At 47.2% G+C, this 22,145-nt stretch overlaps 1 protein-coding gene across 10 annotated transcripts in view; it reads right to left on the reverse strand.

Moving 5' to 3' along the window:
- AAK1 (AP2 associated kinase 1) overlaps nt 1-22,145 on the reverse strand; it is a 106,556-nt gene that overhangs the window by 41,136 nt on the left and 43,275 nt on the right. For all 10 annotated transcript variants that reach the window (XM_066639159.1, XM_066639158.1, XM_066639157.1 and 7 more), the window contains exons 6-16: nt 19,705-19,826; nt 17,670-17,751; nt 16,416-16,548; nt 15,396-15,499; nt 12,750-12,829; nt 9,631-9,785; nt 8,467-8,702; nt 8,072-8,332; nt 4,563-4,786; nt 3,628-3,785; nt 1,243-1,359 (exon numbers count right to left, since the gene is read on the reverse strand). In XM_066639159.1, the coding sequence (XP_066495256.1) occupies nt 1,243-1,359; nt 3,628-3,785; nt 4,563-4,786; nt 8,072-8,332; nt 8,467-8,702; nt 9,631-9,785; nt 12,750-12,829; nt 15,396-15,499; nt 16,416-16,548; nt 17,670-17,751; nt 19,705-19,826 (1,672 nt within the window). The remainder of the gene's footprint in view (nt 1-1,242; nt 1,360-3,627; nt 3,786-4,562; nt 4,787-8,071; nt 8,333-8,466; nt 8,703-9,630; nt 9,786-12,749; nt 12,830-15,395; nt 15,500-16,415; nt 16,549-17,669; nt 17,752-19,704; nt 19,827-22,145) is intronic.

Consider the following 22,145-nt stretch of genomic DNA (forward strand, 5'->3'; position numbering starts at 1 on the left):
GTTGTCATTTCTGGAATGGTGTAGGCTTGTGTTTTCCTCATTTCAAAATGATTACTGGGATGGGGCATCTCCCTTACAAGGAAAGGCATTTGGAGCTCTTCAATTGGAAAAAAGGCACCTGAGAGAGGAACCAGATTGAGACATACAAAATTATGCAGGGGACTGATAAAGGGAAAAGAACATCCCTCTATCCACTCTCACACAACACCAGAACCAGGGGACATCCATTAAAATTGAGTGTTGGGAGAGTTAGAACAAGAGAACTTTTTTACCCAGCATGTCATTAGTCTGTGGAACTCCTTGCCACAGCATGTGGTGATGGCATCTTGTCCTGATGCCTTGAAAAGGGGATTGGACAGATTTCTGGAGGAAAAGTCCATCATAGGTTACAAACCATAAGGGCATATGCAGCCTTCTGATTTTAAAAGTAGGCTACCTCAGAATGCCAGATGCAAGACAGTGGCACCAGGATGCAGGTCTCTTGTTGTCTTTAGGGCTCCCTGTGGCATCTGGTGGGACACTGTGAGATCCGGGAAGCTAGACTAGATGGGCCTTTAGATCCGGGAAGCTAGACTAGATGGGCCTTTAGCCTGATCTAGCAGGGCTCTTCTTATGTTCTTATCTGCATAGGCTTTGAGAGGCTTTTGAGGGACAGAAGCAAAGAGGGATAATGTAAGATTGAATCCTCCAACTAGCAGGAGACTGCTAAATTGACCAAAACTCGTATTTATTTATTTATTTTAATAATTACATTCATACTCTGCCCTTCTTCCATCACAGACCTCAAGGCTAAGGAGGCCAGTATAGGATTCCCAAGGGGGTCACTCATCCAGATGGAGCAGACCTAGACCTGCTTAGCTTTAGCAAGATGGTTGTATCCTATATCTTTAGATAATGTCCCGAGACCAAGCTTACCTTCCTGTCTTTGACTCCATGCATCCTGGGCTTCATGCTCCAACAATTAACTTCAAGGACCTTGGGATGGAGGACTCAGGCTCTTAGCATTTCAATATGGATATGGCCTGAGCCCTGATACAGCTGACCATCATACCACTTTGACCCACAATTCCGAGTCTTCATTCTCAAGGCACTTTCCCTTCTCCTGACTTCCATTTCCTCTACCAAAATATTTTATCCGCAATGAGATTCCTCCTGATAAGAACCAACCGACTCCACTGGAAAGACTTTCCACATTGTGATGGTGGGAGTTGCACCACCCTCTTGGCATCCCCCCAGTCATACCTGATACAGGTGCAAGAGAAGATGACCCAAAGGCATCTGCCTGTGTCATGGAAGGTGCAGGCTGGAAACCCGGGATCAGGTTCTCTGTGGAACTGCCAAGCATCTCTGGAAGTTTGCCTGAAATGTCAAGGAACTCGTTATAAGCGTATATAATTATCACATGATCTGCTCACCTAGACTCTACCTTTACCATATTTTGAGAGCCAGGATGGTGTAGAGATTCAGGAGTTAGACTTGGAAGATCCAGGTTCAAATCCCTGAAGCTCAGCCATGAAGCTTTCCAGGTGACCTTGGGCCAGCCCCTCTCTCTCAGCCTCACCTACCTCACAGGGTTATTGTGAGGGCAAAAGGAGAAGAGGAACCAGGTACACCATCCTGTGCTCATGGGAGGAAGGGCAGGGTAAAAATGTGAAAAACAAAACATTTTACTGCTATACCCCACTTCAAAGCAACATTTTCAACCACATAGTTCCTTCACTGGTTTTACAGATTTCAGCGAAGACCACTAGGGATGTTGATTTGGGAGAAAGCGTTAAAATGAGTTGCAATTATATATAAATTTTTTAATGCTGTTATATGACAAACCGCTCTGAGGCCCCTCAGAACAGGTGCAAAGAAACAAAAAATAAAAGGGTACATCAGTTAGTGGTTATACCCAGCAGAGCCAGAAATAGGACATCTGTATTCACAGACCCTTGACAGTTGACATGCCATGATGTTTCTGGGCAAACACAGAGGTGCCAACTCTGGCTGACCACACAGGCACATATCTGGTGAACATCTCTGAAGGGTGCATATAGCCATTTCAGGGAGAGTTGGCTGGCAACTCTCATGTGCTTGCAGGCCAGCAGTCTCCATAAAGCAGAATCTAACAAGGAATCTACTTCTTTAGCATCTTGAAAACAAATGGAAGACTTCTAAACAAGCAGACAGCAAAAGTTGCAAAATTTTACTTTTTCTATAAATGACCTAGAAGAAGGGGTAGAGGGAAGGCTTATCAAATTTGCAGACAACGCAAAGCTGGGGCATTATGGCTAACAGAAGCAGAACTTCAAATGTTCTAGAAAGATGCAATTTTGATATGATTTTCCCATGTCAACAAAATGAACTACAAAAGAGACAAATATGAATCACTGCATGCAAGTCCAAAAACAGAGGCACAAGTACAGGTTGGGCAGAACCTGGCTTGGAAGCAACATGTGTGAAAAGAATCTAGATTTCCTTAGTAGACCATAACTTCAACGTGACCCGGCAGTGTGATTTAGCTGCAAAAATCTAACGCCATACTGCGCTATGTTAACAGAGGCATACAGCCTATATCATGAGAAGTCATAGTTCCCTCTGCCCTAGTCAGACCTCACTTGGCATATTGTATCCTGTATTGGGCACCATATTTTAAGGAGGACATTGAGAAGCTGGAACAGGCTCAGAGAAGGGCTACTTCATTCCGAGAGAGCCAGGATGCCGTAGTGGTTTGGGAGTTGGACTGAGACCTAGAAGATCCAAGTTCAAATCCCTGCTGAGCCATGGCTCTTCCTGGGCACCCTCAAGGCTCTCTCAGCCTCCGCAACGTCACAGGGTTGCTGTGAGGACAAAAGGAGGGTAGGAACCATGTGCACCACCCTGCGCTCCTTGGAGGAAGGGGGGGTATAAAAAAATTGAGAAATAAATCTGGTAGGAGGTCTGGAAATGTTCTATGAAAGGAATGGTTAAAAGAGCTTTGCATGCTTAGTCTGGAGAAGACTGATGGGAGATATGCGAAAATGGCTGCCATATCTGAAGGGCTGTCTTGTGGACATAGGGACTTGTTCTCTGTGGCTTTTGAGGGGAGGACTAGAACCAAAGCACTGATACTACAGAGAAGCAGATTTAGGCTAGATATGAGTAAGAACTGCCTAACTCTAAGGGAAGTTTGTCTGATGCAGTAGTTGGTTTCTCTTCAGTGAGGACTTCCGGTGGCTGGAGAGCCAAGATGCTGTAACAGTTGCCTGTACTGACCAGGACGGGGTTGGACTAGATGACCTCCAATATCCCTTCCAACACTTTAGGATTCTAAGTGAATTTTTGTTGGAACAATGTAGGAGTCTTGAAAAATAATGCGCTGGTCTAACAGATTGACTATCAACACAGAATGAGTTGAGAAGGTCTCTTGTGCTGCCTGGAGAAAAAGATGTTGATCTAAATGGACCTTTTTGTCATGTGACCCATCATGATAGCTCCTATGCTGTTTTGATTGAGGTTTTGAGATCACATACACAAAACCTTGAACCTAGTTCTCAGAGTCACACTGGAATGAAAACAAGTCTTGCATTTGTTACTGAGCTCCTCCTCTACCCTCCCCCCACCCATGGTCACTCCATTCCTACTTTCTGGCTGCAAACTAACCGTCACTTAGCTTTGCAAAATCCTTATTCAGTAGCTCCTCTGCGGTGAGCTTGGAGAAGTTGTCATCATCAAAAGGGTTCCAGGTGGAGACATCTGGAGGGTTGTACACGTTTTGCTGCGAGGTCCTGGGGGAGCCCGAGGGTGTTGTGGAAGCAGATCTAGGAGGAAGAAGCCACCCCAAGGAAGGGAGAAGATTAGCAACTGGAAAAGTCAACTTGGTGTTTTGCATAAATCCCCCTCTCCACTTTCAAAGTAGTCACGTCTGCAGACAAGAATCACAAAAGATATGGTGACGCCAATCCTCATCTCCAGCTGGAAGCCCAGAAATAGCAGCCCAGTTGTGGAACAGACAGGCTTAAAAATCAAGAGCCCTTCCAGTTCAATGGGAAGAGACAAAGCAGGGGGAGGAAATACTGGGCTTTATCTGAAGTTCGGCCTTTTGGATATCATATTATTAGACCCCCAATAACAAAATACAGGTTAAATAACCCTTATCCGAAGTTCCAAAATCTGAAATGCTCCAAAATCTGAAGTCCGTTCATGCACCTTTAAACGGCACAAATGAAGGTGAGGGGATGCTTTTCCTTTGCATGGCAAAAGGAGTTTCGCTGCTGTGAAAAGACAGGAGCAGGAGTTTCAAAAGGAAAGACACACCTTTCTAGTGTTTTTTTAACTGTATGTGCTGTTGGGATTATGGTGTGTTCTTTATATCCTGCCCAGTCCCCAGTTCTGGGGGAACTAAGAGTGGTTTAATAGACTGTTTGTCCATGATCAATATCGTCATGTAAATGGATCCAGGTGGAAAATAGGGGATATTTTATAATCCTGAACTCAACCCAAAACCATCCTCCCCCTTCTGCATCACCCAAGAACAATCTTGAGACGATCCTTAATAGTCCTGACAGAAATAATGGGGAGGAGACTCTGCCCCGTACTTGGACTTGTTGAGGCTGGCCTCTGCTGCTGCTGCCTGCAGCAGCTGTGTTGATTTGCTGGCTGGTACACCAAACACCGCACTGTGGGTCACGTCACTCAGGATCCTCCTGTGCCCGCCACGCTGAGTCTTTGGAGAGGACGGGGGCGTGAGCGAGCCCACCTTCTGCCCCTGGACAGCTGACGAAGGAGTTGTCGAAGGCTTCTGTTGCCGCGGTGGTGCTTGCTTTTGGGAAGAAGACCACATTGAATTGCCAGTCATTACCCCCCTTACAACCAGGAAGCCATCTGAAATCAGCACCCCCTCCACGGTACTAGGGCATTTGCACCCTGAACAGTTGTGTCCTGGTCAAATGCTTCCCTGGACATTCACTTCTTGGGCAGGTCTGTTATTCAAATCCCACTATAACTGGGCAACAAACCCCATGCTATATTTCCTAAATTCCTTATCCCAACCCTAACCCTATCTTTGTAAAAATAAGAAGTACACCCAATATAAATATACATCTATTGGGACACAACTATCTGGGACGCAAAAAGAACAGGCATGAACGTGCAATACTGTGACACAGTTGTCCAAGATGCAATGGACCTGACACTGTGAGGTCAAGGGAAACAACTGCCATTCCCAAGATACACAATGAGCTTCCTACTTGTGCAGATGTCACATCCAGGCCCCTTTGGCCCAGCCGTTACACCACACTGGCCAGCTTGACAACACTTGCAACACCTGAAGGGTGAAGGTACACGGGAATAGCACAGGATGAAACATTTACAGTATTCCAGACAAGGTTCAGTTTTGTTCACAGCTCAGTTCTTTCAAGTGGGACAAATCTAAGAGAACACACACTCTGTGGCAACATGGCGAGCACACAACTGAAATCTGAATGGTTACTACAAATAAGATGGGGGAGCCTTTCCTATTTCCTCCCCACTGGCAGGAATTCTCTCTTCCAGATCTGCTCTTGAAACCAGATGGTTACAGATACAACAAAGCCTTTTGACATTCACGAGAAATTGTGGAGCAAGGAGAACCGAGCGCGAGTATCGCCTCAGCTGGAATACATTTAGTTTCTTCGTATGCCATGTGCCCTTTTCATTTAAAAAAGGGGGGGAGAAGAGAGCCAAAGAAACTGCATTTCAGTTTCAAAAAAAGAAACAAAGAATGATTACACTTGAATAGCAATGAGGCGCATGGGTGGGTGAGGGGAGATGGAAGCTACAAATGACATTTCACAAACTGCAGCGATGGTAAATGGAGACCCTTGGCACACATCCATTCCTTTTATACTGGAGGCAGCTGCCTCAATCGGTACAGGGAAAACCCTACCCCTCATTAAAACTAAAGAGCACTTGTTTGGGACAAATACATACTTTACAGTCAATTACAGGGGCAATTCATGGCTGTGTTTAAAAAGGAGCCGGTTGGAACACAGAGAGTTAGGATGTACCTGCAAATTCCCCTTCCACTTGTTTGCCAGGAGACCTTATAACAGCAGTCTCCAAAGTGGAAACCGCTGTGTGCTGGTAAACCGGTTCCTGGCATGGAAGGCACTTACCGTTCCACCCGGGGGCCTCTCTTTGGTGCCCCCGACCTTCGTGTCAGTCAGCAGCACATGCCCAGAAATCTGGGTGTGAAGCCAGCTGAGGCAAAATACCCTGGAAGCGCGAAGCGAGTGTGAAGATCAGGGGTGCTCTGTGGCATGAACAAGAAGCTGCCTCGCAGAGCCAATCATACGGGGAGGGATTCAGCAGGGCACCGGATGTGGCCTGTGGGCCAAAGTCTGGACAGTCTTGCCCTAGACTCTTCCCAGGTCTGGAGAACAGGAGGGAGGGGCCAGGCTCCAAACCTAAAGCAGCATTTGCTACTTTTTAGCCCAGAAGACTAAGGGGGCGGCACAAGCAAGGCTGCTAAAATTATGCATGGTGTGGAGAAAGTGGATGGAAGGAGGGGAGGAGTTTTGCTCCCCTTCTCTCAAAAGTAGAACTTGGAGGGTCAGACAGTGAAATGGATTGGAGGGGAGAGTCAGCACAGATGAAAGGAAGCCCCTCTTTTCCTAACACAGAAGGAAATGATGGAATTTGCTGCCACCAGATGTGAAGGTCTTACCACAAGCGCAGCTTTGCGGGGGGGGGGGGCCTACATAAATGCAAGCTGGCATTTGGATCTATCAGAATCTGGAAGCATTTCAACACTACTGCTATGAGAAACAGGATTCTGATCTAGATGGACACTTGGTCTACTACTCCAAAGAACCACGAGCCTAGATCCTCAGGTCCCTGAGAGGGCTAGGCTTGCTTTCCTCACAGAGCAATACCCAAGCCACCTACATGATAAACTCCTTTCAAAACTATGGGATGCATCCAGTACAGCTTGCAGTGTCAGCAGTGGCATAGCTAAAGCATCTCTCTCTCTCACACACACACACACACACACACACACACACACACACACACACTCTCCTGCATATGACAAAATCAAATTTAACACCCTCTGCCAACCTGCCAGCATCCCTAACATGACCCACTTCAGGAGGGCCTCATTATACCCCCTCAATACAAGCAGAAAAGTCTTCTGGTCACATCAGGGAGGTCATGTAGCCAAGGAGACTGTGCGTCACCCCTGGAGGGTTCTGGAGGGCTGGGCCCATTGCTGGAGAAGTAGCCCACGTGACCCAGAGGCCTAGAACTTGGGGCCTGTACCCCCAGCCCCTGCTTAGCTACACTAGTGCAGCAAGGGGAATGGGCCGTTCAAAGTCAAAACAAAAATGCTTAAAAAGAGGTGTTTGTAACACGCTGGTCTTCTACAGGGTCAGACCAGCAGACAGCCCTTCTGCCCCAGGTCGTCCCCCCCCCCGCATTTCTCCTGTTCTAACAATAGCCAAACCTAATAGCATCCACTCATTCAGGCCAAAATTCAACCAGCGCAACAGATTATCCCACCCTGAAAGGATACTCTCAGCCGGTCAAGAAGCACAAGGAAAACCCCACAGATGAAGTCCAGTTCCCCACGTTCTTTCCTCAAATCATGTGATCTTTATAGCCATGCATTTTAAGAGGTTCACTTTTAATGAAAACCAGGTCCAGGACCACTGTGATGCACAAAGGCGAGCAGGGCTTTGGTGTGCCCTTCAGGTTCTCCAAACAAACACGACTTGTCGGCTGAATGTCAACAGGATAGTGAGTTAAAGAACAATTACAACAGCAGAAGGAGGACTGAGAGCAACAGCGGTGGCCAAGCAGGTCCCAAAAAGACATGAGAATTCCAGAGATCACTGCCCTGTTCATCATCATCATCATCATCATCATCATCCTGGTCAGCAACTAAAAAACCCTGGGCTAGACACAGACCCGTGAAATGGGTCATCCGCCTCTCCCCCCCCACTTCTAGGAAAACGAGCATCCGATCAGGGCGCTGCAGTCCAGCCTCGTCCAGAACTTCCCCACAGCTCCGGACCAGAGGCGGCACGTGGCTTCAGAGTCCCTCCCTCCAGCCAATGCCAATCCTTACCGGGTGATCCTGCACGGGGGTCGGCTGTGCCGTCGCCAGCTGTGCCTGCGGCAGTAGCTGGGACTGAGGTTTTGGCTGTGCCGGAGCCGCTGCCGTCTTCTGCTGGGCGGCAGCTGGTTGCGCCATCAGCTGCTGCTGCTGCATGTAGTTGTGAACGGGCTGCTGCTGCTGCTGCTGGGCTGGTGCCGCAGACCCTGGCTGCGGCATGGCTGCCAACTGCGGCTTTGCTGCTGGCTGCGGCGCCTGTGGCATCCCTTGGAGCTGCAACACCAACACAAGGATTGGTCTCCTTCCTCATGTTTTGCTGCCTTGTGCATTTGGGGCTTGGACTCCACAAAGAGACATGCGGAGTGTCCATAATAACAGATAAAACACCACACCCCAAACCACCTCACCTGCGGAGCCTGCAGCGGAGACGCCGGCTGCTGCGGCTGCGGGTAAAATGCCGCCTGTGGCGACTGCTGCTGCTTCAAGAAGAGCTGATGCTGCGGGGTAGCCTGTGGTGGAGCCGGGGGGGCCGGGGGCTGCTTTGGCTGAGCTTGTGGTAGAGGTTGAGTCGGCTGAGCTTTGGGTTGTGGGATGCTGGTGGGGAGAGAGGGCTGGCTGCTGGCCAAGGCTGCTGGCGCTGCAACTGCAGGTGGAAGGAGAGAGAGGACCGTGCGACCAGGGCCCAGGCAGTGCGCTCTTCACAACCTGAGTTCCTTTCATTCGTGAACGTTCACACAATTAGCAGGAACAGACCCTTAAAATAAGGATCCAGAAGGAATACACTGCGGTGCAGCCCTGGTCTCCGTGGATTTCACTCACTGCAGATGCTGTGAATTGGGGAAAGCCAATTCCAGTTTGCTCGTCAGACTAGAAGTGGCGATGGATTCACATATCGAAGGGGTGTCCTGGAATGGATTCCCCACGTATGCACTAATTTTTGTATTCTTGATTGCCTTAGTCAGTTTTGTGAAGGTTTTTGTTTGTTTTCCACACCCACACAGTAAGTTGGCATGGCTTACTTGCAAGAAAAGTGAGGGGTGGATCTAAATTTTAAAAACAACAACAAGATCCAAGCATGGAACAGAAGACAATATTAATTACATGTATTCCCCGTCATTCTTCTAAGGAACCCCCACCAGCACCATGTAGTTTATTTCCCCTAAACATTTTATCTGCACAACCACACTGTGAGGTAGGCTGGGCTGAGAGACAGTCACCGAACCAATGACACCCAATCGCAGTGGGTGAGAATTTGTACCTGGATCTCACCAGTACTCCCCACACATTGCAAATCTCCAGAACCAAGAGATCTGGGTCTCTAAACGGGTCTCCCTCTGTTCACGCGCCCCAGTTTTGTAACAAATATTCTCTATGGGGCTAGCCTGATGGATAAGTTACAGGGGTATTACAGTAGATTAAGCCATTTCTGCTCCACATTGCAAATATGCAGCATGGACCAAATGTGTACCCCTGTGGGCCGGGCAAAATGGATTAATATAATTTAACTTCAAAGATAAGCTAAATGGGCTTCCTGCCCCCAAAGCCTCCCCTCCTTTCCCTTTTTCACGCACCCTGGGCCTGAACGTTCGCTTGAACCGTGGGTCTCTTTCTTGGAGTTAGGGTCGGCTGAATAGGCAGAATGCCCGGATTAGGTTGCGTCTGCCCGGCTTTGGGTCTTTGGCGTGGAGTGATGGATGTTTCCGTTGTGGGAATAGGATCAGTCAGCCTGGCAGTGAGGGGGGAAAAAAACCCACAGTTGAGCTGCCCAAAGAAATCGAGAGGTTTCACAGCAATGATTTTCAACTTTATTTTTTTCTCATGGCACTCAGCTCCATGGTCTTTGCCTCTGCTGATGTCACTACCGGATTCCGAGAGACTCTTCAGAGTTCAGCGGCTCTGTTTTGAGGGCAACTATCTGTAGTGGCTAATTGTTTGTCCCTCTTAAAGGGACAATTTGTTACTACAGACAGTAGCCCTAGAAACAGAGCCACAGAACTGGAAGAGCTTTCCAGCCATTTTCAAAATCTGTAGTCCAAATTCCCACGCATACCTGCAGACCTTTAGTGGTACACCTATGTGCCAAGGCACACTGGTTAAACATCACTGTTGCAGAGGAAATAAATAGCATAACTACCAGTCAGTCTACACAACCTCAAGTACTTAGAGGCTGACTGCCCCTTCGCAAAAATATACAAGTCTCCTTCCCTAACAACAAAAGATAAACACAAAATGAGATGACCACAAACTTCCAACTCCAGCAAGGCGACTGCACAAATTATGTCTAGCATGCCTTTTTAAGCAGCTCTGCACATTTTCCCTTACTTGCATAATTAGTTCCAGCTGCTGAGTTTGGGGCTTGTGGTCCTAGAGCATTCAATGCAGAATTCCAGGTATGCAGCTCAGTCCCCTATACTAATATTAAGAGATGGGGAAAATCAGGAGGCTGTTAGGGGCACAGGTAAGGGGGTGCAAAATGCCTGGGGTGGGGTTGGCTCAGAAGAGAGAGTGAGCAGCCAAGAGTTGATGCCTTCCTTCCCACATCACTGATGCCCTACGTGCCCTGCCTCTGGCTTCTTGAATCTGGATCTGTTTGCTGCAGCCTGGGCCTTGCCTGGTCAGACTTGCCCCCGTCTCAGCATAAAACAGCAAGGACCCTTCTTAATGACTGACAGATGGAGCCAGACGGATTCAGAAAATGCTTTATTTGGGAAAGGATGGCTTGCTTTGGAGAAGCCAGCCATTTCAGGTGCACAGGGGCGGGGGAACAGCACATGCCCTCTAAAATACTTTAAATACAGGCACACTTTGCAACACTCAAAATCTCATAACAAGGATTATTGCCCAAGTTCCATCCGTACTGCATCATGCTGAAGGCCAAATACCTTCTGTAACCTGAATTGTATTTACCCAGATTTCACTGTCTTAAAAGCCAGGAAAAGGAAGAAGTCGGTTAAAGACCCACTAAGAACACACAATGGTCTTACAAACTGTTAATGGCTCTAAACAGAGCCTTGTCAGGCTGTGCCCTGTGTACAAGGTGACCAGACATCCTCTTTTTGCAGGACATGACTTCTTTTTTAGAAGAAAACTTGAATGTCTTCCTTTTCCCTGGAGCAGCCCCGGCAGACAGCACACAGCCTACTTGTATGTAATTATAATAAATTATATGTAATATAGTTTTAAATTTAATAATAGGTAATAGTGTTTAAATTAGCCACATGAAATCAATATACAAGTGTTAGCTTTTGTTTTGTCATGCCCTATGCTTTTCTTGGATAGCCTACATTTTGGGGTGCCTTGTCTATTTTGCAGTTATGACATCTGGTCACCCTGCCTGTGTGGTGCTTCCGTGCTGATGGATATTCATTTCAGCGGATAAGCAGTAGATTACAAGACTCATCCCACCTTCTGCTCAGAAGATACAAAGATGCCTTCTGCCAAGTCTGCAGCTGCCTGAATTGACTGAAAGTGGTGGGTCTCCAGGGCGGTGCCATACAAAGAGGGTGGATGGGGGGGTCCCAGCCCCGAGTGAAAGGTTGCAGGGGGGTGTCCGGGAGGCCACCCCAAAATGCTTAAACTTTTTATCCAAGAAAAAACTTATTTTTTAATTGTTTGTTGGTATGAATACACATACACACACACACCCCCACCATCTGTGTGTTCCAAACCTACAGGGTGGGCCACCTGTTGACTTCTGAACCCAGCCAGAGCTGCACTCCAGTAAGGTCAGAGGGACTTCTGAGGGTTGGGAGGCCACGCACGGCCTCCCGGAACCTCAGAAAGCATTTGGTGTAGAGTTCGAAGGGCAACAGGTGGTCCGCCCTGTGGGTTCAAACACATGAATATTCAAGAGTTCGTGTGTGTATTTTACACACACAAATATACAAGCTTACAAAATTAGTATATAATTTAGAGAGAAGTCGTGCCTTGGTATCTGGAGGTGGTGTTTTCATTCCTGGAATCCCCATAGATAAAGAAAATCATGAACAAATAAATCGAGTTCTGACCCAAATAGGACCTCCCAGATGCATCCAGACGTCCCTGTAAAAAGGCTACTACTGGCATTCTAAGTAGATCTCATGGATGAAACTTCTGGTCACGTCCAAGAAGGTCCTCTGTGGGCACTCCCACTGCAGGGTAGGAACCCTCAGTGGTTTAAATCTGTGGATACCAAATCCGCAGATGATGAGGACCCACTGTATATACAAAGTTCAATAAAAGGAGATGTTCACAGTCTGTGCTTCTTCTCTGTGCATAATTATTAATTTCATGTCATGACGATTACTGAAAATAATTTTGTCATAGGGTGCCAAAAATTTAGGGGCCCAGGGAGCCACATTGGTATGTCGCTGCTCCAGGGTTCAAGCTGGGAGAGGTCTCCCTCAGCCCAACCTGAAGACACCAGGAATTGCTTCTCCAGATGCTCCACCACTACAGCCCCATCCTTGAAGGCAACCAACAACTGAAAAAGTCATTCCAAACATCTCACCAAAAGGCACAAATGGAGACAGTGTTTTACCAGGAACATGATCCAGGGACTGTCCCTGGTAAATAAGTACAAGCTGGAAAGCACCAGGGGGAATCATTCCTAGTTAAAGTTGCAGCATGTACAGAAGTCAGTTCTCCAGGAATCGAAGACTCACCAAGAATTTTTTTTACCTTTCACGTTAAAACATCCAGGTGATCTTACCTGGCTTTTGGCTGGCTCTTCTTAGCAGCTGCTTCACTAGCTCTCACTGGCTCCGGGAGTTTGGCAGGTATTGGTGCATTCTGCAAGTCAAAAGAGTCTATGCTCATGGTGATATTTTAGATACACACACAGGGGTGGTGCAATCCAGAATGCCACTTGACGCATTCATGGGTCTGCTGCCTCTGTATGGCAAGAAGAAAAGACACCAAAACCCTTACCATGTTCCTTGTGTGCTGCCGTGAAACCTGGAAGTACGGGACTTCTGGTTTCATTTACAGCAATGTTTCACAGAGTGAGCACTCTCCCACAGATCACTAGAGAGAGCAGAGTCTTCCCTACAGCCAGCACTGAAGTGGCAGCTACAGCTGCGAGTGGTCCATTCTCTGCCCTGTCTAGTAGTTCACAGGGAAGCACTCACTCAGCAAATTCCACGGACCACCACAGAGGGTGGAGAATGGACTACCTGCAACCAGCACTTCCAGAGTATCGCCGGCTGCTCCCCCAAGACTGCCAAATTTTATTGTATATTTTTGTGTGCTGAGGGATGGGCATTGCATGTTGTCCACGACGATTCCAATTTTTACCTCCATGGTCCATGCACTCCTAGAGGTTGGGAACCACTGATTGACAGGGCTGCCCAAACTCTGGCCCATGGGCCATCTGTGGCCCGCGGGGACACCCAATCTTGCCTCCAGAGAGCACCCCTCCTCTTCAATGTGCACTCAGCCCGCTGGAGACTCACCGGTGCTTGCGCTGGCCCAACGTGCAAGCTCCCAGCATGGCTCTCTCTCCATTGTCTAGCGCAGGGGTGCCCAAACCCCAGCCCTGGGGCCACTTCTGGCCCTCAAGGCCTCTCAATGCGGCCCTCAGGGAGCCCCCAGCCTTCAATGAGCCTCTGGCCCTCTGGAGATTTGTTGGAGCCAGCACTGGCCCAATGCAACTGCTCTCAGTGTGAGGGCGACTGCTTGACCTCTCGCATGAGCTGTGGGATGAGGGCTCCCTCCACTTCTTGCTGTTTCACGTCTGTGATGCAGTAGTGGCAGCAAAGGAAAGGCCAGCCTTGCTTTGTGCAAGGCCTTTTATAGGCCTTGAGCTATTGCAAGACCTTCATTCATTTATATAAGCTCATCTTTAATATATTCATTTTAAATTATGTAAATTTAGTCAAATTTTAAATGTAAATTAATTCTTTTTTCCCCCGGCCCCCCAACACAATGTCAGAGAGACGATGTGGCCCTCCTGCCAAAAACTATGGACACCCCTGGCCTAGAGCTTCGGATCTGCAAAGCTCCACAGGCAACAGTTAAAAGACCAGCCTTGCCTGTGCACAAGGCCTTTTATAGCCTTGAACTAACGCGATACTTGCAAATGTTGCGTTCGTTCAGGCTTCTAAAAGCTCTTGCGCAAGCGCAAGGTTGGCTTTTCCTTGCTGCCTGCACATGGACCTGGAAGCTTGTGCTCAGGGCAGCTGGGGAAAGCCTTGGAGAGCGTCCGTCACTGCCTCGCATCCCGTGAAGACGGGGCAAGCAGGATCACAAGCAGCCCGGGCAAGCTCTCCAGTGTGGCTGCCTCCTCCTCAACCACCGCTAAAGCCACGGTCTAAGCCTCCTCACCTCTGCATCTTGCCTCTCCAGTCTCCTTGCAGGTCAGTTTGAATGGGAATGGGGGATTGGGTGGGATGCCTGGCAGAGGGGAGATGATCACTGGGGTGTGTAGCTTTCACTTTGGGGTGTGGGGTGCCTGGCAGAGGGGAGATGATCACTTAATGGGAAGAAACATGCTGCTTTTGCACTGGAAGGGAGAGAGAGAGAATAAAATCATGCTCCTGCATGGAGGGGGAGAGAGTCCACGCTGGCATAAGTTTGTATTGTACTTTTCCCTGGGCAAGAGGTGTGTGGGCAGGAGTTTTTTTTTAAACCCTCCCCCTTTTCTGGATCTCATGTGTAATATAAATAAGTTCAGTAAAATCCATTCATTCATAAGTTCTGTCTCTAATGCATTCATTTATGTAAATTTATTCAAATCTGAAATGTAAATTAATTCTTTTTTCTCTCTGGCCTTCGACACAGTGTCAGAGAGATAATGTGGCCCTCCTGCCAAAATGTTTGCCACTCCTGTTCTAGGGGCAGGTGGGGGAGGTAGCAGAAGTAGCCTGTCCCCCTCTGGCCAAATCTGCAGTTGATGCAGTCTGCATCAGGTGGCTGCACAGATGGGCCAGCAGTGTACACATGCACAGCTAGGCAGGAGCTTATATCCAGAGTCATCAGAAATCAAGGAGAAAGAGAGCAACTCAAATAGAGAAAGCCCAAAGTTCTGCAGTCACCCCGTACTCGCTTCAGAGAGATGCCAACAAGTCCTGGCGTATTTCATAAGAGCCAGGAGGAGGAAGGGAAGTCGCGCAGGATACCGAGATGTAGCAATCTCAAGCACAGCCCCTTTTCAAACTATAGGAAATTACACAATTCCTGACGTGACTTTAAAAAAATCCCCAAACAGAAGACATGATTAGAAATGACAAAGCACGAAATTCCGTTCAAGTGCATGGAGAGGGTTTGCTTTCTCTGTGACACAGGAGCAAAGCCAGTCAGTTCCCTCTTGACCAAGGGGCACCTTCCCTTCTCCAAAGCTGAATTGGTCATCACTCACTTGTACATTCTGAATTGGACACTCCCTCTTAGCCAGCTTGAACGCGAAATAGGAAACCTGGTAAATGTCAGGCCTCTTGTCAGGATCTGGTTCCAGCATATATCCTACAAACAGAGGGCCAGTTAGACTGTGGCAGCATGGATTATTTAGGAAGGACAGAGTATAAACCTTGGGCTTAAAGCAGGGGGTCAAACATAAGGCCATGGGCCAGATGAGGCACCCTGGAAGTTCTTTATCCAGTTTCAGTTGGGACAGGGAGCCATTAGATATTTGATTTTCTCTGTAAACCGCTTTGTGAACTTTTTGTTGAAAAGCGGTATATAAATACTGTTGTTGTTGTTGTTCCTGTGATAATTGGGCTCTCCCAGTGCCGCCTTTTCAACAGTGTTACTTCTGCTGTGGGAGGAGGCCTTAGAAGGCAAGGAATGCTATGGGAGAAGGGGCAGAACAAGAGGAGTGAGTGACAGAGATGCTGCCGAGGTGCTGGGAGAGCCCAATCTTCACGCAAGATGCCCTTTCAGCAGCACTGCTTCTGCTGAGGCATCACTTCACAGAACACCTCCCAACTGCTGAACTGCAAGGTGACACTGTGGCAGAAGCAGCGCTGCTGAAGGGGCAGCCCACAGCTTTCCCACAATATGATCGAGATTTGTACATTTTCTCTATGCATTTGCAGCGAAATTGCTGATTTCTGGCCATCATCTGCTTAATGACATCGCGTTCTGAAATGACATCACTTCCTGCCCTCAGCAGGCACTGCAGTGCTATCCAGCACACTATATGAAATGAGTTTGATACTTCTGGTATATCAGAACCTACACCCAACTTTTTCTCTCCAAGTGCCAAGCCCAAAGAACCCCAAGGTACAGTTTTCCAGCCATTGCTACGTTGTCAGGTCCTAAAGGTAGATTCACACATCCCATCACAGCGGCTTTGCTGAAGGATTTTTGGATGAACACCTGCTTTTATCAGCACAACACACAACCCAGAGCCAAGCCACGTTCCGACAAAAATACTCACGAATGAGGCAGTGCATGTCTTGGGAGTAGCGAGAGTTGTCGGGAATGGTGAAGTTTCCATCACAAATTGCCACTTGGCTCTCCCCAAAAGGTAAAGTAAAGTAACAGAGTTTGTACAACAAACAACCCAGGGCCTGAAATGAGATGAGAGAATCTTTACTGTATTACAGACATTCACACTGACTGCTTTCATGGATCTCGATAGCTCTGCCATTAAATAAGAGCTTGGTGTGTTATTTTGGTAGAACAAACAATGTGGCCCATATCCAACTTCTGGTCAGCTGTTGGAACTGAGGGTCACAGGAAACACTTGGTCTGATAGTAAAGTGTTGCAAGTTATTGCCAGTGAGTATCTACAAGTGGGTCAGTTATATGGTATGGAAGATAATATAATATCCTCTAAACATGACTTTCACACCAAGGATACCTTGCAAACAAGCCTGCATGTCATGTGACACCATTCAACTTTGGGCACTCCTGGTATACTTTTAGAGACAGAACAGGACTGAGTAGCACAGCTCCTCTACTCTACTACTACTAGGTCCTGCAGCTATGGCCACCTCTCTCCTGGAGATGCCTCACGATGCCCCTGGCAGCTAGACACGCCTCCCCAGGGAGCCGGGATGCACAGATTGAATACCTTAGCCATAAGGTGTTGCAATGTACACTTTGGGAACCCCTGCTTAAGCCTTAGTATATGCAATAGAGTTCCAAAGTAGTAAGTTTGGACCAGTTGTTGTGAGAACAAAAAGGAAGAGAGAAACTATGAAACCACCCTAAGATCCTTGGAGGAAGGGCAGTATAAACCTGTAAAAAATAAATAAATTAGGGTTCTAACCCACCCTTCCTCGGAAAGGCTAAAGCTGCTACTGTGGGGTTCTCATCAGACACTGACCTAGGCAAGCCTTCCTTAGCTTTAACTAACAAGGTAACATCATCACACGTCCTCAGGTGGACTTGTTTTGAATGATGTACATCCAGTTCATTTGAAACTACTGTCTCTGTCCTTGGACAAGATAAGGCCACTCCATACACTTAAAAAAGTGCCCCTTTCTGTTTTTAAAAAGTTTATGGAAGAAGTTGAGTCCTGGAGAAATTTGGAAGCTCCACATTGAGGGTCATCTTTGGTCATAGGTCAGGGAGAAGGGCCAAAAAGCAGGGCCAAGCAGAGCAGGATAATTCACCAGTTCCATTTTAAGCACAAGAGACCACAGGCCACAAGCACGCAACCCATTCCAGGGCACTGTCTACGCACCCAGATATCTGCTTTTGTCGTGATCAGCTTGCCACTGTACAGGTTGACCATTTCTGGAGCTCGGTAGGAGAGAGTGGTGTACCTACAAGGACCAGGGTAATGTAAGGAGACAAATCAGTTTTAATCACCTAATGATGTTGCCCATAAATTAGGTAAATATCCTCTGACTTGAACAAACTCCTAGATCAGCAATTTTCTTTTTTTTCCTTCTCATGGCTCTCTGACCTCTATGGTCTTTGCTTCTTGTGATGTCACTTCTAGGAGACCTTTCCAGGTTCTGCAGCTCCAGCAGTTGCCCCAGAAACAGAGTCGCAGAACCTGGAAGAGTTTTTCAGCAATTTTCGACCACTGTGCTCCTGCAGCACACCTGTGGACCTTTCATGGAACACTGGTTGAAAATAGTTGTCCTAAATTTATAAGAAACGGCTCTGCCCACTGCTTGGCCAGCAGAGAATCTGCTCACTCAGAAGCAATGACTCCAAACAGATATGATAAGATAAAGCATTCATGATATTCATGAGTATATAAAATAAGTTTATTTTTATTTATATATATAAAAATAAACACACAAGTACACTATTGCAGCCATTTTCAACCACTCTGCCGTGGCACACTGATGTGCTGTGAATGATCCACAGGTGTGCCACAGGAATTTGGGGAAAGTCATTTATTAGTAGGACCAATGGGGGATGTGAGCCCCCCGACTGGCAACATGGTGTGCCATGACAGTTGTCAAAAAACATGATGGTGTGCCTTGAGCATTTTAGTGCCTTATCAGTATGCCGTGAGGTGAAAAAGTTGAAAATCGCTGCTTTATTGGTAGCTGAAAGTCAAACTATATTTTTCAGTTTATAAATCAACAGGGAATACAAGATGGAGCTAAATCTCCCCCTTTGGCTTTGAACCTTTGTCTGTAGCAAAGTTGATCCAGGGAATAAGACAAGGAGAGTTTTGAGATTATTCACAGACAACAAGATTGCAAGACCAGACTGGATAGTAGGAATCACCATGCTCCATTCACAAGTTAGTCAAGGTACCCAGTTCACCAGTAAAATGCCTCTTTTTATAACCTGAAGAATATGATTAATTGTAGATTGGCTGGACTAACATCAATTTTGCTCTCCTAATTTTGTACCCACATTAGTTAAATCAGACCTAAAATAACCATACATACAGATAAATGTCATGGAACAGGGAGGAAGGAGACCAATTGTCCAGGTTTAAAATTATATCTGCTGCTCGTTAAATTATCTCTGTTCCCATAAACCATTAGACATCCAAGGGCTAATCACAGTTTTGGACCAATTTAATCATTATAGCCTAGAATCCAGGAACTGTGGTTTGAGGTGGGGCCAAACAGTCTCCATTGGAAAACCCTATCCACTCCTCCCCCCCAAAAAACACACTTCAGTTTCTAGAGTTCTCTGCTAAGTTTGCTGGTTCTCTGCAAAGATGAAAATGATGGTTAAACCCCTTTAGGTCAGTACAATTAATATTAATATCAGAAGTTAACACCTAGCCTTCTTCAACCCATACATTTCCACAATAAAGTCATCCCCCTATATCCACGGAGGATATTTCCCTGCTGTGGGTACTTGAACCGTGGATACAAGTGAACCCTATACTTACAGTTGCTCTGCACAAGCCCTCCAAACTTGGAGGGCAAGCACTAACAAGCTGGAGGCCTTTATGTGCATGGGAGCTTCACTGGGGCATGTGTTCCAAGAAACAAACACAGATTCAAAACAGCAAAGTGGGCTTGGACCCAAAAAATCCAGACTTTGAACACTGGAAGGCCCTAGGAAAATCTGCTGTATACAAGTGGGCCAGGGACCAAAATGATGAAAATATTCAATGTATACCTAACGGTTATTGCGATCATGACACAGGAGGAGGATATTTTTGCACAAGGGAATGCAAAAGCACTCTTTTAAGAAAAGCACAAACAGGTAACAGGTAACAAAAATCGACAGGTAACAGCAACAGCAGATGACATGTTCGGAGACGTGAGCAAGTCTCCACCCCATAAGCTTACTTTTTTATCTCTTCCTCCACAGCATTCACTCCTTCCAGTTGAGGGTTCTGGAATTTGTTGGTGGCACTGCCAAAGTCACACAGGACATAATGGCCACGATCATGTAGCAGAATGTTCTCCACCTGGAACCAGACAAGTGGCCACATCAGTGCAAGCTGATTCTTAACCTATACACCCTGGAGAGACCAAGAAATGATTCTGGGACCTTCTGCATGCAAAGTTAAGGCCCCTTCGCCAACACAAGAAAAGCGCCGCTGGATGAGGCCAAAGACCCACCCAGTCCAATTTCCTGCATCTTGCAGTGGGCCAGCAAATGATTCTGGAAGCACACAATACAAAAAGAGACCTGTGTCCTGTTGCCACTCCCTTGCACCTGATGGCCTGCCTCTAAACTTCTGAGGTTGCATATGGATATCATGGCTTGTCGTGACGCACTTTTTCTCCATAAATTTGTCCAATCCCCTCTGAAAGGCATCTAGGTAAGGTGCCACCACCACATCCTGTGGCAAGGAGTTCCACAGATTAATTATATGCTGGGTAAATAAATATTCTCTTTAGTCTGTTCTAACTCTCGACACTCAATTTTAGTGACAATTTTATCCATTCTTTCCAACATATCACCCTGGACCACAATGTCCACAAGTATACAGGGAAATCAACTTGCATGAAAAGACTGAGAATCTTTGGAGAGGACAAATATTTTCCCATGTAACCCAGTTCTGTGCCTGCTAAGACTCTCAGAGGGATTCTCTGCCACCGCCAAGAATAATGCAATGCTTAAGTGCAAGCAGCACTCCCCTGCCTCTTCAAGACATGCAATCGCTGCCTTTAACAGGATCACTGGGCCTAGGCAGAAGCCTCCCTGCACATCTGCAGGGGCTGTCAGGCAAGTGACAAATCGACCAGGAAGAAAATCTATGCTTTTTAGTTCTTTGGCCCTTACAGCTGTGGAGGAAAAGCTTGGAAAAAGGGAAAGAGAGGGAATGCAAAGAAGCAGACAAGTCTTTGTTCTCAGAGGCAAAAGAGGAGTTAAAGCTTCTCACATGCCCCTGGTCCCAAGTGATGCTGCCAACACTGACCCAGAGCAGACAGTAGGTTCCAGATGGAAGAGCAACAGAACAGGGACCCTCCCTATATAGAAGATGCCCCAGTGTTGGAATCTGAAGCTGCCTAAATGAGCAGACCACACCCTCCAACAAACAATGCACGAGCTATGCATGGAATTGGGCTCTCCTCCACCTCACCAGCCCTGCTGGATCAGGCCAATCTAGTCCATCTTCCCATATCTCACAGTGGCCCACCAGATGCCTCAGGGAGCAACAAGACAACAAGAGACCTGCATCCTCTAGCCACTCCCTTGCACCTGGCATTCAGAGGTAGCCCATCACAGCAACCTCACTAGCAGAAGAACTTGACAACCAACTCTCGGAGCTGCAAGTAGAGGAAAATGCTGAGAAGGACTGGGAACGCTTCCGGGACATTGTGCACTCTTCTGCACTAAAGGCTCTTGGACCCTCATACAGGAAACAGCAGGACTGGTTTGATGATAAGGATGAAGAGATCAAGGTCCTACTTGCTGAAAAGCACCGCCTTCACCGTGCTCATCAGGATGACCCGTCGTCAACAGCTAAGAAAAATTTCTTCAACAACATTTGCAGAACTGTACAGAGCAAGCTCCGCAAGATGCAGGACTCATGGTTGAGTGCCAAAGCAGATGAAATCCAGAAGTTTGCTGATAGAAACGATGCCAAATGGTTCTATGAAGCTCTCAAATCCTTGTATGGGCCTCAGCCCTCGGGGAGCTTCCCTCTACTGGACGACTCAGATAGCGTAATTCTCATTACTGAGAAGACCCTGATTCTATAGCACTGGGCTGAGCACTTTCAATTCGTACAGAACCATCCATCCTCCATCAATAATGAGGTGATTGACAGAATGCCACAGGCGGATATCAACTACAGCCTCAATGTCCCACCATCAGAGACTGAAACCCTGCAGGCCATTAGCCAGTTGCCCAGTGGCAAGGCCCCAGGATCTGATGCGATCCCAGTGCAAGTTTAAAAAGATGGTGGTGCAGTGCTTGTCACTAGACTGCAACAGCTGAGTGAGTTTTTCTGGAATCAAGGATCCATCCCTCAGGAACTGAAAGACACATCCATCGTACATCTCTACAAGAGGAAAGGAAATCGACCAGTCTGCTATAATTACAGAGGAATATCACTGCTCTCCATTGCAGGCAAGATCCTTGCACGAGTGTTGCTGAATCGCCTAACTGACCACCTGGAACAGGGTCTACTACCCGAGACACAGTGCGGCTTCCATAAAGGGTGTGGCACTGTGGACATAATCTTCGCAGCCTGACAGCACCAAGAGAAGTGTCCAGAGTAGAATCATGAATCCAGAGCCACCTTCGTGGATCTCACCAAGGCTTCTGACACTGT

Source organism: Tiliqua scincoides, chromosome 11 (genome assembly GCF_035046505.1).
Source record: "Tiliqua scincoides isolate rTilSci1 chromosome 11, rTilSci1.hap2, whole genome shotgun sequence".
Taxonomy (NCBI): Eukaryota; Metazoa; Chordata; class Lepidosauria; order Squamata; family Scincidae; genus Tiliqua; species Tiliqua scincoides.